At 37.3% G+C, this 14,971-nt stretch overlaps 3 protein-coding genes across 11 annotated transcripts; all 3 read right to left on the reverse strand.

The window, feature by feature from the left end:
* Positions 1-571: 571 nt before the first annotated feature.
* On the reverse strand, positions 572-3,764 carry LOC141644279 (uncharacterized). Its single transcript, XM_074453766.1, has 4 exons — positions 2,708-3,764; positions 1,787-1,984; positions 1,593-1,684; positions 572-1,489 (listed from the first exon to the last, which is right to left on the reverse strand). Exons 1-4 carry the CDS (start codon positions 3,485-3,487, stop codon positions 823-825), a joined length of 1,737 nt encoding a protein of 578 aa, XP_074309867.1. The 5' UTR covers positions 3,488-3,764; the 3' UTR covers positions 572-822.
* Positions 3,765-5,024: 1,260 nt separating this feature from the next.
* On the reverse strand, positions 5,025-9,472 carry LOC141644280 (uncharacterized). 5 transcript variants are annotated; one of them, XR_012543985.1, is made up of 5 exons: positions 9,209-9,472; positions 7,437-7,555; positions 6,320-6,397; positions 5,826-5,880; positions 5,076-5,333 (listed from the first exon to the last, which is right to left on the reverse strand). XR_012543985.1 is itself a non-coding variant. In XM_074453767.1 (4 exons), exons 1-3 carry the CDS (start codon positions 9,400-9,402, stop codon positions 5,858-5,860), a joined length of 336 nt encoding a protein of 111 aa, XP_074309868.1. In that variant the 5' UTR covers positions 9,403-9,472; the 3' UTR covers positions 5,025-5,333; positions 5,826-5,857. The 5 variants fall into 5 exon arrangements, 3 of the variants coding, with proteins under 3 accessions (XP_074309868.1, XP_074309869.1, XP_074309870.1); XR_012543986.1 differs by lacking the exon at positions 5,826-5,880 and having other exon boundaries at positions 5,025-5,333; XM_074453767.1 differs by lacking the exon at positions 6,320-6,397 and having other exon boundaries at positions 5,025-5,333.
* Positions 9,473-10,545: 1,073 nt separating this feature from the next.
* Positions 10,546-14,673, reverse strand: LOC141644281 (uncharacterized). Of its 5 annotated transcripts, XR_012543987.1 has the most exons (5): positions 14,385-14,634; positions 12,521-12,639; positions 11,875-11,952; positions 11,377-11,431; positions 10,546-10,883 (listed from the first exon to the last, which is right to left on the reverse strand). XR_012543987.1 is itself a non-coding variant. In XM_074453771.1 (4 exons), exons 1-3 carry the CDS (start codon positions 14,576-14,578, stop codon positions 11,903-11,905), a joined length of 363 nt encoding a protein of 120 aa, XP_074309872.1. In that variant the 5' UTR covers positions 14,579-14,673; the 3' UTR covers positions 10,546-10,883; positions 11,875-11,902. The 5 variants fall into 5 exon arrangements, 4 of the variants coding, with proteins under 4 accessions (XP_074309872.1, XP_074309873.1, XP_074309874.1 ...); XM_074453771.1 differs by lacking the exon at positions 11,377-11,431 and having other exon boundaries at positions 14,385-14,673; XM_074453772.1 differs by lacking the exon at positions 11,875-11,952.
* Positions 14,674-14,971: the final 298 nt, after the last annotated feature.

A 14,971-nucleotide genomic window follows, 5' to 3' on the forward strand; every position in this document is an offset into this window, starting at 1 on the left:
AAAATTGAACTCGAAACATTTAATTAAACATAAATTAAACAATGACCGTAAGCAGAGGCGAGTCCAGGATTTCGATTTCGGTGAAGCAAAATATATACTCAAGGTAAAATGTATAGATAATTAGTATGAAAGAAGTAAATATTGGTGTAGTAAATCACGAAATTTTAACCGATTTTTTTGCCTTTGGTGTAGCGACTGCTACACCAAAGCCTATAGTGGCCTCGCCCCTGGTCGTAAGGTGTAAGCTGCTTCGTACGATGTTCAATGTAAAAAAAGCTTGTCAAACTAGAAGAAAAAAAATGGTTTCGATTCTGGAGTACAAGCATGATTTCAAATGCTAGTGTAACTGGATTGAGAAATATCCCGAAAAAAATGCATTGGAGCAAATCTAGAACCACAATGTTTCTTCATATTCGATTTCATTCTCTTGATAACCGTAAGAATGTAAAATCACTAATGTGAATTGATCTCAAGGCGTGGAGTATAAACCAAATACCTCCAAGCAGCGTAAATTGTTATTGAGCTAATACATGCCGCGTAAATTGTAATTGAGCTGATTCACAAATAAATCTTCACTCATAACCAATCCAAATTGTTATTGAGAAGATGCAAGCCGCATAAACTGTTTTTGAGCTAATACACAAATAAACCTTCACTCAAAACTAATAAAATCGACTCACGGCTGATTACACAAATACCCGAGTTCCTAGCAATCACTCTACATGACCTATGAATGACTGACTATGGCATGGCTTTGATCATACAAACATATTCTAACAATCATCCTAATAAATAAAAACAATAATAATCTACTAAAATAAATCAAGGGTTCTTCACTTTAATTCTCAATTTCCTTCCAATATGCGCGGCCTTAGGATGAACTGGTCGTTTATTAGAATCACTTTGCTCGACTTGAACCCAATTCATGACCTTAAGTATAAGACTTTGTGGCACTTTCCTAACATCAACATCTGCCTTGTCTTTCGACTTTCTCATCCCCGTCTCAAGCGCCTTTTCTATGAATTCCATGAACCAATTCCCGGCTTCTGTCTCTATCTCCCGACACAATTTCACCATATTGCTCAAACAACCTGACCCGACACCAGGCTGTTTGTTTTCATCATTCTCGGTGCCACCATTATTATTACATTCGTTAGGATGAACTTTTCCCGATGCCTTGGCTTGCGATCTCAGTACCCTTCCATTACTTGTAGAAAATGATGCAATGGACTTGTACAGGGCTAATCTTCTCTTGGATGTATTGTTGGGTTCTGTGTCTTGGAACCGATCCATAGAATTTGGTCCTATCTCATGTAGGATTGAGCTATCTTCTTTGGTCTCAGGTTTGATTTCGTTTGCTGATGTCGCGGCTTGAATTGAGACCATGTCGGTCATTGCCTGCTGAATTTGGGTGTGAAACTCTAGGAACTGATCAAAACAGGTTGCAGGAGCATCTGGCTTTGCCGACTTGCTCAAGTTCGCAAACATCCTACACAACAAATGCTTATACTTTAGTCTTTTCTCACCACAGAAATACATTAATTAATATAATCTCGAGAATTAAACCGCCATGAAAATACGTAGAGTCTTACTTAAGACAGCGTACAACATTGTCTGTAGCGGTAGACTGTCGTAATGCCTGAAGGGCAATTTTTTGTGCTGTTTCTCTTTGTTGGACAGCTTCCTAATCACACGAAAACAATAACGAAACATCATTAGACTGATCAAATCTCACTTAACAGGAAAAATTGAAATAACAGATGGTAAACAGTAAACACAAGCTTACCCTGGTTAAAAGACCAAGTTTTCCTGGTAAATTCACTGATAGATGTGTGCTAGTCGAATTAAAGGTCGGATTACTAGACTTCGATTGTGGTTGTGGAGTACCCGCCTTTGAACTCGCGGAATTTTGCACATTGTCTGCTACATTGACCCATCCTTCTGCCCGCTTTAGACTTGGTGGCGGCGTAGAACTCTTCTTCACCTGCACAGTATAGATAATGATTCTCAGAAGTTCGATAAACCTACATACGACAGTATAGATAATGATCGTCCCCTCAAGAAGCCTTTTCTATTTGCTAACCCCATTCAGTTTAATTTCTTTTTCAAATAATGTAATAATAAAGTCTGGCTCAGATAGTCAGCTCCGCACTGTGTAAGGAAACTTTCTTTATTGTTGCCAAAAAAAAAAAAAGACATCATATGCGTATTTCAGCTAGCTTAGCTCCTAAATTCAGTGAGAGCTGATCTTTGTTACTCCGATACTTCATTTAGTTGTTGTATTCCGTATCACGTATTCTGTTGAATACGATACGACACTTTGATACTTCATTTTAGACCAAAATATTGAAATTTTCGCACAAATTAGCCGTATCAGATACTCTGATACGTATTTTCCCGGATACGAGTAGACGAGTCTGAGTAACATAGGAGGTGATTTTGATACAATCGATTTAAAAGCAAGGCCGAATCTTAACATAAACACAAGCACAGAATGATTTGGGATTTGGGGTCGGCTGACCTGAATCATGCTTTAGAAACGTCTATGGGTGAACACACACCTCAAAAATGCGAAAAACAGAAAAGAAAAAGTGAAAAACAAAAGGGGGGTGAAACATAAACACAAGCACATAAAGCAAGGCCAATGATTTGGAGACGGCAAACATGAATCATCAGACGAAAAACTTGTAAGGAAAAATGTACCTACAGATGAATTCAAAGGAGTGGCAGAAACCCTAGGCCCTCTTTCAGACACACTCTTACTCCTAGCAAACTGTAAAATCGTAGGCGTAACGCAACTTTTCCGAAGCCAACCAGGACTTTCACCTTTTACCTCCATCTTAGAAGACAGTAATAGTCCACCACCAACAGAAGCCCTAACACCAGAACTCCCACAATCCTTATTCATCTTAATTCTCATCATAGGCGACATCGGAGGCGGATTAAACTTTACTAAACTACCCTTCTCCTTCATTGGAGTACACTGATCAAAATCCAAAGGAACCGGTTTTAATTTCATAGACGGTGAACCGATCCCATCCATATTATTCAATTCCCAAGACCCTCTTCTAGGAGTTGCTGCAGCATTACCATTATTTTGAATATTTTCTCCCTTCTTTCTTAACCCCATCAACGGTTCAGGAGTACCCATTAACGGATGCCGACCGGGAATCGGTTTAGCACCTTTAGCAACCGGAACAGGTGAACCGGGTTCCAATTTTTCAATATAAATATACTGACCAAGCTGCATTTTATTGCTTAAAACAAGATCATCTTGTTCATAAGGTAAACTAACATAAATCGAATGCGAAGAATCCGAAACCTTAATATAAAACCCTTGTTTAGGCCACAAGCTTTTCTCGTCGAGCTCGGCCGGAACAATGTCAGTTACTTGAAGAAGTGTTTTCCTATGTTCACCAGTTGGTTTCACACCTGTACTCATCCCTTCTAACAACTTTACTAAAACCCCGGGTGCTAAAGTCGCCATCTTTTCGCTATTTTTCGACTAATCCCGCCTTAATCACCCAAAAGTTAACCAAATTTGATCAAATTTTCACTAAATTTGGTCACTTTTAAGGATTAAATTGGGTAATTGGGTAATTAATTAAACCAGAAACAAAAACAAAGTAAAGATTAAAACTGTAAGTGTTTGATTGATGACGAATTGTTGGGAGGAGATTAAAAGTGGTTGGTGTTTGTTAATGGCGGATGAGAAATAAAGAAAAGGGTGATTTTTGTTGGGGAGTGGAGAGGTAGCTGAGGTTAGTAGTAACGGTAAAGTGTTGGAAGGGAAAAGCGAGCGTGAGGTATTTTTTTAAAAAATAGTAACGTTGGGCAACGGTCACATGTTTGGCGGTGAATTGTGATTAATTGGATCTCTTGAGGTCACGATCTTTATTTCTTTTCCCTTTTATTTTGAAGATTATTTTTTTTCCAAATTTATTTTTTGTAAAAAGTCAATATTTTTTATTTTATTTTTCAGAAATTAACTATATTCTTCCTTTTGAAGCGCTATAAAGAATCATGAGAATTGATATTTTTTTTTGTTATTCAGCAGTTCCATTTTTATGTCTCATAAGATCTCCATTGCTAATCAATGCTCATTATTAACTGTGTTTATGAGGTGTTTTGATCCGTTTCACACTTACAAGTGTAATACATAAGAATTTGTTTTTGTTTATAATAGAAGGGTTGTAGTCTTGTATAGACCATTATAAGGCATCATTTTTACATGGTATAGTATGTGTTTAATTAGTTTCAACTCGAAATTATCTCCTCTTGCCAATTTACCGTGTCTATGTAGTTCCTCATATGTAGTTACGAAGATAGTCTGGTATAATTCGATAAGGTAGTGTGTTTAATTTATGAATTTAATTGCATAGCACTAGAAAGTGAGACTGTGGCATTAATATTTCCAGCTCCAGTCAGGTAAAAGGACATAGGCTAACATCACGTGAAAGAATTTGATGCACACTAGTGACATTGATACGGTTGACTATGCTAATGGGTAAGGGTCGAAGATTCTTCGATGGTTCATTTGCTTATTAACTTGCAGTGGACCGTCGATAGATAATGTGTGACAAATTTACAAATTATCATCTACAACTTTACTATCTTAGCTAATAAAGGAAGTCTTAATGTAGCTCTTTAGTTTCCTCTTTTAATGCTTCAATAAGGAGTCTTAGTTTAGCATTAATAGGTGTCCTTAATTAGCTAGCTTTTCATTTGTTTGTAGCTCCTAAACGTCTTAGGTGCTTGGCTATTTATAGCCTTCTTACATTGGATTATTTCATTCAGAAGTTTAATCAAAAATCACAAATTGCTTGTTGGCATTTTTCCGTTAATTGTTCAAACGCGTCTTTGAATATTAACTTGTCCGATCTCAATAGGTCTTGAGTTTGGTCCCTATTGTTATTGTTATAGGTCTAACAATAGCAAATATCCCATTGACTTGAATTCGACATAAGAATTCAAGGCAAATATTCTTTTATTTTATTTTCTATTAAACCGCTTCCGCAAATTCGTATCAGACATGAATGTAGTAGAATCATGTATTCCCTCTAAAATGTTCATGAAAGTGAGGAAACATACTGTATAAAAGAAATTACAACCAAAATAGAACATAAATTCTACTTAAGTGCTATATTACCTTTCGATAATTAACTGTTAGTACAAGTTTTGGAAACATCGACAGAAGTTCAAACCTCGAAATATAAAATACGGACTAACTAGCAATTTCTTCTTACAGTTTGAAGAACTTATCCAACTATCAGGAATCCAGCATCTCCCGCCTTGACACAGTTGAAGGCCTCGTTATAGTGGGGTAGCAAAACCTGTTAATACATGGAGTCAGGCAGTAATTTGACCGAATCCACTTAAATATACGAAATCAACAAAAGAAATCGGGAAAGTGTTCAAATTTCAAAAAAAAAAAAAAAAAGTACTTTCATGCAGTGTATAAGTAGTCAGTCACCTCCATTTGAAAATGTTAATCGGGTAAGAAATGGGCTCAAAACTGTGATTACGGCTCTTTTTACGCAGAAAAACCTTGATTTTTTATTTGGCAAGAAATAACGAGCAACAGGGGAGGGAGACGTGTTATGCATGACTAACAGTGAGGATGCACCTCGTCTCACTCTGAATCACTTAAGCTGCAGGACTCCCTAATTCTACATCAATACTTCACTAGCCTACCAAACAACAGGCCACAAAGGAACAATTGAGCTCCGCATGGAAAAGGTAGAGTTCAAATAAATTATGAGGGCAGCGCGCAACGCTGCATACTCCTATGAATAAGAGTTTGTATGGAACTGAAAGAAGCGTACTTGGAATAGTTGGAAAGCAATATTTCGTATAATTAAGAATCATCCAGTATGGTTCCTGTCAAATAGCAATATGTGAGCTAGGTCAAACCGAACAGATTCTTTAAACTGAGAAGAGATATAGTATTTCATTAAGCAATTTTTATTCAACGAGTGGGAAGAACAGCTAAAATAGAACATTTGAAGTGAGAGGCATTTCGTGTTTTAACAACCACCAAAACCACAGCTTCTTGATTTGAAAAACCGACTGATTTGATTTCTTAGCACCCAGTTTAGCATAAAACTTAGGGGGCCAGCTACTGAGGGAGAGAATTCCTAGGTCCGGAACAGACTGAAGTGAAGAAGCATATAAGCTTGGAAAAATCCTCGTAGGTTCCAATCAGTACTAATTCAGAGTACTTCTAGCCAAAAGACACGATACACTGTATACTTTAAATTGTTTACTTTGGTGACTAACAACCGATATACAAAGCATGAAAGCAGCTTAAACGGCATACCTAAAGGGAAAACACAAGGAAAGAAATCCTACAACATATCAACCCAAGCTTGATGCACGAATCATTTATCACGTGTACCTAAACGTTTAGAATTCGAAATAAGAGAGTAAAGACACGTATATATGGTATAGCTCTAATATGTAATAAGCCACATTGCTACAGTATCCAGCATGTTGAGTCGTTAGTAATATATTTAATCTAAAAAGACTGTGAGTCTGTGACACAGGTGAAATTATAGTCCAACACATCCTACACAAAGACAGCGATAAGTTTGGATGTTACAGCCAAATTCCAACATCAGAAATATACTGAATCTCAGAGGTCTGTATACGCGAAGCTTATGGAATACATGTAGAACTAACGAGATTCTAATTAAACAGTAGGAGTTGTCACGCCTTGTTAGGAGGTAACACCGAACACATTTAGAGAGAAAATGAGAAAACATTTATCTAGCTTCATTTTCTGCTGAGCTCAGAGAAGGAAGAGCAACATGATCATTCTCATTCATATAATCATATATGAATTAAGCTAACTAAACCAGGGTTACCGGATTCGCAATTCGTTCAATTCGCTTTCTTAATTCTAATTCGCGATTCGCTCAATTTAGCGAATTCAATTCGCTCGCGAATTACATTATTTTAAAATTCGGTAATTCGTCAAATCCAATTCGCAAAAGGATTATCCTTTTATATCAACAAAGCTAAAAAAAAATCATCTTCCTGTCAAAAATCAAAATCAAATTAAAGCTAAATCTACAAATCTACAATAGTGAATCAAATCATTGTGCTTGGCTTCAAAGTTCAAACTTCAAAATAACCAGGTATCTTGTCAATACTTCAATTTTTCCTGATTTTTTTTGGTTTTTGGCATATAATCATATAATTCGCTCATCTCAACGAATAATTCGCGAATTGGGACGAATTAAGATGAAAATGAATTGCGAATTAATTCGTTCGAATTAATTCGCAATTCGGAGGGGGGACGAGCGAATTAGGTAACCCTGAACTAAACAATCATATAACTAAAGTACTCATAACAACAAAAATTAAGCTTTCAAACATACATTTCTTCTGATCATAGTCGGTAGAGTAATGCAAAAGCTAGAACAAACATATACCTTCAGAAAGGGAACCCCAGCTCTGAGCATGAACTGATAGCAAGGAAGTGAACAAGGCAGATGCAGTGGCACTGTGTAAAGGCATCAGAGATTGCGCGCCAGCCAACTCCACAGGAAGCCTACATTCCCATCATCATTCAGTCAGCAAATAAAACATGCTTAATACTCATACTAATCTCTCATGTGTACATTAATCACACTGCAAAACATGGCTCTAACTTAGGCAGCATAGAAAAGATTGTATAGACTATAGACTATAAGAAATTGACATAGTAGCTATGATTGCTACTATAAATTACTCCACTAATAATAATTTTGATTGGCAACACTAATATTCAATAACTCTTATTTTAGTACAACAACATTACTCTGTGCCTTAAGGGCTCCCACAAATAGCAAGGTCAGTGATGGAATATACTCAAGTTTACCCCATTATCAACAAAATATTGAGAGGTGGTTATCGATTGACTATGTCGGAAGCCTACATTCCCATTTTATCATTCAATCGACAAATAAAACATGCTTGATACATGAACTAATCTCTCATATGTACATAAATCAATAGCTACAAAACATGGCTCTAACTTTGGCAATGTAGCAGAAAAAAAAATTGTAGATTTAGGGTGTGTTTGGATAGCGAAAATGGAGGGGAGGGGGAAGGAGGGAAGAGAAAGGGAGGTAAAGGGAGGTAAAGGAAGGGGAGTGGGTGCTTGGATACAATTTCCTCCCAAATCTCGTCTATTGTGGAGAGATTTTGATTTGCCTTGGAGGAGGGAAAATGGATCCCTCCAATCTCTCCCCCTCCATTTCCCTCCACCCTTATTTGCTATTCAAACAAGGGATTTTAAATCCCCTTACTCTCCCTACCTTTCTTTTCCCTCCAAATCACTCAATCCAAACATAACAACAACAACAACAACAACAACATTACCCCAGTGCCTCAATAGCTCCCACAAATTGCGGGGTATGGGGGGGTCGGATGTACACAGCCTTACCCTTGTGTTAGCAACACAAAGAGGCTGTTTCCGAATGACCCAAGATGAAAATTGCATCGAGAACTGCATCGAAGGACCGCTACTTCACAAAAGAAAGAAGTGCAACCACTTTAGTGAGCCATTTTGATTTATTTCATTATAATCCATAACCAAAGAGTAATGAGTCTTTGGCTCCATTGGAAATATCTCAATCCTAACATACCCTAAAAGAAATTAACATAGTTGCTACACTTGCTGGCTGCTGCTAATAATTACTCCACTAATAATTATTTTGATGGGCAACACTAATATTCAATAACTCTTATTTTAGTACATTAACATTACCCCGTGCCTTAAGGGCTCCGTAAAATAGCGAGCTAGTGGGTGAAATGTACGCAGCTTTACCCCCATTATCAACAAACAATGAGAGGCTGTTTTCAATCAGTTGGTCTCTCTTAAGACGGTCATATCCGTCTTAAGTGTAAAATGGGTCAAATACTACCCTATATAGGCTGCTCTCATCCCTCTATTTGTGGTTTTCAATTGACGCTGACAAATTTTGTCGAAAATATCATCACATCATCCTAAACTAACCAATAAATCCCTAATCCAACATTTACCCAATTATTACTCAATCAATCTAATCAAGATCCAACATTATCAAATCAATCGGAACAAACCCATCTTATTACTGCAGTAATAAAAGCAAATTACAGATGTAAAATCAAATTGGGCAATCTTTAAAAAGCAATAGAAATAAATTAAACTATAAAGATTGAAATTTATGGAAAAAATTACCTAGATGATGAGAATAACCTCTGAGGAGAGATATTAGGGGTTGAATTAGGGTTACTAGAGGTAGTAAAACCTGGCAATTTAGAAGATTTACTTCCTATTGATGGAGATTTGGGGCCAAATAATTTGGAAGCGACGGCGTTTTTGGTACTGCAGGATTGTAGGGCTACTCGTGCTCTGCAACATACATTCGCCATTGTTGTAAATCTTGTTACCTAAAGGCGTTTTCACAGTTTTGCCGAGGTTTTGTTTTGGGAGTTTGGACATTGGAGAATCGGATCGTAGGGTTGTCTAGTCTACTTGGTCATGGCCCATGGGTATTGGGTAGACCCGTCATACGTGTCGTCGAGACTTGAGACTTGAGACTTGAGACAAGTGATAACCGAGGGTTCGGGTTTGATAGGTCGGGTTAGAATCAAAATAAAAATAAAGCCATTTTTTTATTATGCATTGTAGTCGAATAAAATTAAGTTTGTTAAGTAATTGTTTTTTAAATTATGAGCGGTCGCTAAAACTAATGTGTGGGATATAGTTAGAGGGGTCTAATATAACGAGGCAACTTGGCTTATCCCGCTCAGCCTGTCACATTGGGCTAGTTTTTAGTGGTCCACTACCCGGCACGGGCTAGCCCGCCCTTGGATCGGGGCTGGATCATTGTCGCTCTCCTCTCGGTCTTGCCCTAGTCAAGCCCGTCGACCCAATCCAAAAAAGGTTGCATAAGTCTCGCACGTTGCCCTGCTTTAGCCCTAGCACTAACAGTCTAACTAGCCATGCTCGGTTACTGATCCATCGCCCCCCCCCCCCCCCCCCTCCTTGTGTCGTGCTCGGGGCTCATCCCGTGAATTCGGCCCGGACCATTGCCAACCCAAAATGTACCAATGTAGTAATGTACCATTATCTTTTATTTTAGGTTTCTACATTCACGATACGCAATTAAGAATGTAGTTGTGCATGATGTTATGTTGTTTCTTTTGGTGTAAAATGGTTTTTAAAGTTTTGATACTACGTACTATATTTTCTGTTTATAAATCCGTTTTACATTATATTAGAGTAGAACCGTCTCACAGAAGACCAATTGAAGTAAGATAATAGGAGTACCTCGTAATAAGACCCGTCAAAACATATGACTTGACTTGTAAACCCGACCCGATCCGACCCAGTTTTTTAGGGTCAAAGACACGTAAATCTTGACCCGCGATCCGAAATTACCCGTTATTTTAGGGCTGAAACCCGACCCGATCCGTCAATAGAAAGTGAGACTGTGGCATTAATATTTCCAGCTCCAGTCAGGTAAAAGGACATAGGCTAACATCACGTGAAAGAATTTGATGCACACACAGTGACATGAATGTAGTAGAATCATGTATTCCCTCTAAAATGTTATTGAAGTGAGGAAAACAACATACAGTATATAAAAGAAATTACAACCAAAATAGAACATAAATTCTACTTGAGTGCTATATTACCTTTCGATAATTAACTGTTAGTAATGCACCAAAAATAATTAACTGTTAGTAGAAGTTTTGGAAACATTGACATAAGTTCAAACCTCGAAATATAAAATACGGACTAACTAGCAATTTCTTCTTACAGTTTGAAGAACTTATCCAACTATCATGAATCCAGCATCTCCCGCCTTGACGCAGTTGAAGGCCTCGTTATTGTGGGGTAGCAAAACCTGTTAATACATGGAGTCAGGCAGTAATTTGACCGAATCCACTTAAATATACGAAATCAACAAAAGAAATCGGGAAAGTGTTCAAATTTCAAAAAAAAAAAAAAAAAAGTACTTTCATGCAGTGTATAAGTAGTCAGTCACCTCCATTTGAAAATGTTAATCGGGTAAGAAATGGGCTCAAAACTGTGATTACGGCTCTTTTTACGCAGAAAAACCTTGATTTTTTATTTGGCAAGAAATAACGAGCAACAGGGGAGGGAGACGTGTTATGCATGACTAACAGTGAGGATGCACCTCGTCTCACTCTGAATCACTTAAGCTGCAGGACTCCCTAATTCTACATCAATACTTCACTAGCCTACCAAACAACAGGCCACAAAGGAACAATTGAGCTACGCATGGAAAAGGTAGAGTTCAAATAAATTATGAGGGCAGCGTGCAACGCTGTATACTCCTATGAATAAGAGTTTGTATGGAACTGAAAGAAGCGTACTTGGAATAGTTGGAAAGCAATATTTCGTATAATTAAGAATCATCCAGTATGGTTCCTGTCAAATAGCAATATGTGAGCTAGGTCAAACCGAACAGATTCTTTAAACTGAGAAGAGATATAGTATTTCATTAAGCAATTTTTATTCAACGAGTGGGAAGAACAGCTAAAATAGAACATTTGAAGTGAGAGGCATTTCGTGTTTTAACAACCACCAAAACCACAGCTTCTTGATTTGAAAAACCGACTGATTTGATTTCTTAGCACCAAGTTTAGCATAAAACTTTGGGGACCAGCTACTGAGAGAGAGAGAGAATTCCTAGGTCCGGAACAGACTGAAGTGAAGAAGCATATAAGCTTGGAAAAATCCTCGTAGGTTCCAATCAGTACTAATTCAGAGTACTTCTAGCCAAAAGACACGATACACTGTATACTTTAAATTGTTTACTTTGGTGACTAACAACCGATATACAAAGCATGAAAGCAGCTTAAACGGCATACCTAAAGGGAAAACACAAGGAAAGAAATCCTACAACATATCAACCCAAGCTTGATGCACGAACCATTTATCACGTGTACCTAAACGTTTACAATTCGAAATAAGAGAGTAAAGACACGTATTTATACGGTATAGCCCTAATATGTAATAAGCCACATTGCTACAGTATCCAGTATGTTGAGTCGTTAGTAATATATTTAATCTATAAAGACTGTGAGTCTGTGACACAGATGAAATTATAGTCCAATACATCCTACACAAAGACAGCGATAAGTTTGGATGTTACAGCCAAATTCCAACATCAGAAATATACTGAATCTCAGAGGTCTGTATAAGCGGAGCTTATGGAATACATGTAGAACTAACGAGATTCTAGTTAAACAGTAGGAGTTGTCACGCCTTGTTAGGAGGTAACACCGAACACATTTAGAGAGAAAATGAAAAAACATTTATCTAGCTTCATTTTCTGCTGAGCTCAGAGCAGGAAGAGCAACATAATCATTCTCATTCATATAATCATATATGAATTAAGCTAACTAAACAATCATATAACTAAAGTACTCATAACAACAAAAATTAAGCTTTCAAAGATACATTTCTTCTGATCATAGTCGGTAGAGTAATGCAAAAGCTAGAACAAACATATACCTTCAGAAAGGGAACCCCAGCTCTGAGCATGAACTGATAGCAAGGAAGTGAACAAGGCAGATGCAGTGGCACTGTGTAAAGGCATCAGAGATTGCGCGCCAGCCAACTCCACAGGAAGCCTACATTCCCATCATCATTCAGTCAGCAAATAAAACATGCTTAATACTCATACTAATCTCTCATGTGTACATTAATCACACTGCAAAACATGGCTCTAACTTAGGCAGCATAGTAGAAAAGATTGTATAGACTATAGACTATAAGAAATTGACATAGTAGCTATGATTGCTACTATAAATTACTCCACTAATAATAATTTTGATTGGCAACACTAATATTCAATAACCCTTATTTTAGTACAACAACATTACTCTGTGCCTTAAGGGCTCCCACAAATAGCAAGATCAGTGATGGAATATACTCAAGTTTACCCCATTATCAACAAAATATTGAGAGGTGGTTTTCGATTGACTATGTCGGAAGCCTACATTCCCATTTTATCATTCAATCAACAAATAAAACATGCTTGATACATGAACTAATCTCTCATATGTACATAAATCAATAGCTACAAAACATGGCTCTAACTTTGGCAATGTAGCAGAAAAAAATTGTAGATTAAGGGTGTGTTTGGATAGCGAAAATGGAGGGGAGGGGGAAGGAGGGAAGAGAAAGGGAGGTAAAGGAAGGGGAGTGGGTGCTTGGATACAATTTCCTCCCAAATCTCGTCTATTGTGGAGAGATTTTGATTTGCCTTGGAGGAGGGAAAATGGATCCCTCTAATCTCTCCCCCTCCATTTCCCTCCACTCTTATTTGCTATCCAAACAAGGGATTTTAAATCCCCTTACTCTCCCTACCTTTCTTTTCCCTCCAAATCACTCAATCCAAACATAACAACAACAACAACATTACCCCAGTGCCTCAATGGCTCCCACAAATTGCGGGGTAAGGGGGGTCGGATGTAGGCAGCCTTACCCTTGTGTTAGCAACACAAAGAGGCTGTTTCCGAATTACCCAAGATGAAAATTGCGTCGAGAACTGCATCGAAGGACCGCTACTTTACAAAAGAAAGAAGGGCAGCCACTTTAGTGAGCGATTTTGATTTATTCCATTATAATCCATAACCAAAGAGTAATGAGTCTTTGGCTCCATTGGAAATATCTCAATCCAAACATACCCTAAAAGAAATTAACATAGTTGCTACACTTGCTGGCTGCTGCTAATAATTACTCCACTAATAATTATTTTGATGGGCAACACTAATATTCAATAACACTTATTTTAGTACAATAACATTACCCTGTGCCTTAATGGCTCCGTAAAATAGCGAGCTAGGGGGTGAAATGTACACAGCTTTCTCCCCATTATCAACAAACAATGCGAGGCTATTTTCAATCAGTTGGTCTCTCTTAAGACGGTCATATACGTCTTAAGTGTAAAACGGGTCGAATACTACCCCATATAGGTAGATGGGACAGAGTTTGTCATCCCCTATGCAATCAGCTTATTGTTTCATCCCCCTATTTGACCCGTTTTATTGTTTAAGACGGGTATCTGGTTTAATTTACCATTAAAACAATTGTGTCGAAATCATCATCGAATACTTACGACTTCACAGTAAAAAGAAGAGCAAACATTGTTACTACCAACGTAACTGCAATCATCACATCATCCTAAGCTAAACAATAAATCCCTAATCCAACATTTACCCAGATCCAACATTTTCAATCAATTGGAACAAACCCATCTTATTACTGCAGTAATAAAAGCAAATTACAGCATTAAAACCAAATTGGGCAATCTTAAAAAAAGCAATAGAAATAAATTAAAACATAAAGATTAAAAATTTATTGAATAAATTACCTAGATGATGAGAATAACCTCTGAGGAGAGATATTAGGGGTTGAATTAGGGTTACTAGAGGTAGTAAAACCAGGTAACTTTGAAGATTTACTCCCTATTGATGGAGATTTGAGGCCAAATAATTTGGAAGCGACGGCGTTTTTGGTACTGCAGGATTGTAGGGCTACTCGTGCTTTGCAACATACATTCGCCATTGTTGTAAATCTTGTTATCGAAAGGCGTTTTCACTAGGGCTGAGCAAAAAATATTCGATCCGATTTTTTTTCCGAATCCGATCCGAAATCCGAATAAAAAAATCCGAATATATGGATACCATTTAAATTGGATATCCGATCCGGTTTTTTCCGAATAAACTGGATCGGATGTGGATTGTGATTTTCTTAAAACCGGATATCCGAATCTGATCCGAATTTTAAAAAATTATATATATAAAAAAAAGAAAACTTTATGTTTAGTTTATGCGGTTTTTAGACTAGTTTTGAAATTTGTAATAAAGACTTGTAATTTATGAAATTAAGACTTGTAATTTATGCGATCGAGACTTGTAATTTATGCGATCAAGACTTATAATTTATACGATCGAAGAC

This window comes from Silene latifolia, chromosome 2, assembly GCF_048544455.1.
Source record: "Silene latifolia isolate original U9 population chromosome 2, ASM4854445v1, whole genome shotgun sequence".
NCBI classification, from domain to species: domain Eukaryota; kingdom Viridiplantae; phylum Streptophyta; class Magnoliopsida; order Caryophyllales; family Caryophyllaceae; genus Silene; species Silene latifolia.

What these genes read in the sequence shown, in the direction of transcription:
- LOC141644279 (XM_074453766.1), bottom strand. Translation starts at nt 3,487, where the DNA reads ATGGCGACTTTAGCACCCGGGGTTTTAGTAAAGTTGTTAGAAGGGATG. An exon ending in AACTTGGTCTTTTAACCAGG is followed by an intron (nt 1,685 to 1,786) that starts GTAAGCTTGTGT and finishes TCGTGTGATTAG; the next exon opens with GAAGCTGTCCAACAAAGAGA. An exon ending in AATGTTGTACGCTGTCTTAA is followed by an intron (nt 1,490 to 1,592) that starts GTAAGACTCTAC and finishes TTTGTTGTGTAG; the next exon opens with GATGTTTGCGAACTTGAGCA.
- LOC141644281 (XM_074453770.1), bottom strand. Translation starts at nt 14,578, where the DNA reads ATGGCGAATGTATGTTGCAAAGCACGAGTAGCCCTACAATCCTGCAGT. An exon ending in AGGTTATTCTCATCATCTAG is followed by an intron (nt 12,640 to 14,384) that starts GTAATTTATTCA and finishes ATGGGAATGTAG; the next exon opens with GCTTCCTGTGGAGTTGGCTG. An exon ending in CAAGCTTGGGTTGATATGTT is followed by an intron (nt 10,884 to 11,906) that starts GTAGGATTTCTT and finishes ATGTATTAACAG; the next exon opens with GTTTTGCTACCCCACAATAA.
- LOC141644280 (XM_074453767.1), bottom strand. Translation starts at nt 9,402, where the DNA reads ATGGCGAATGTATGTTGCAGAGCACGAGTAGCCCTACAATCCTGCAGT. An exon ending in AGGTTATTCTCATCATCTAG is followed by an intron (nt 7,556 to 9,208) that starts GTAATTTTTTCC and finishes ATGGGAATGTAG; the next exon opens with GCTTCCTGTGGAGTTGGCTG. An exon ending in CTGGGGTTCCCTTTCTGAAG is followed by an intron (nt 5,881 to 7,436) that starts GTATATGTTTGT and finishes GCTATTTGACAG; the next exon opens with GAACCATACTGGATGATTCT.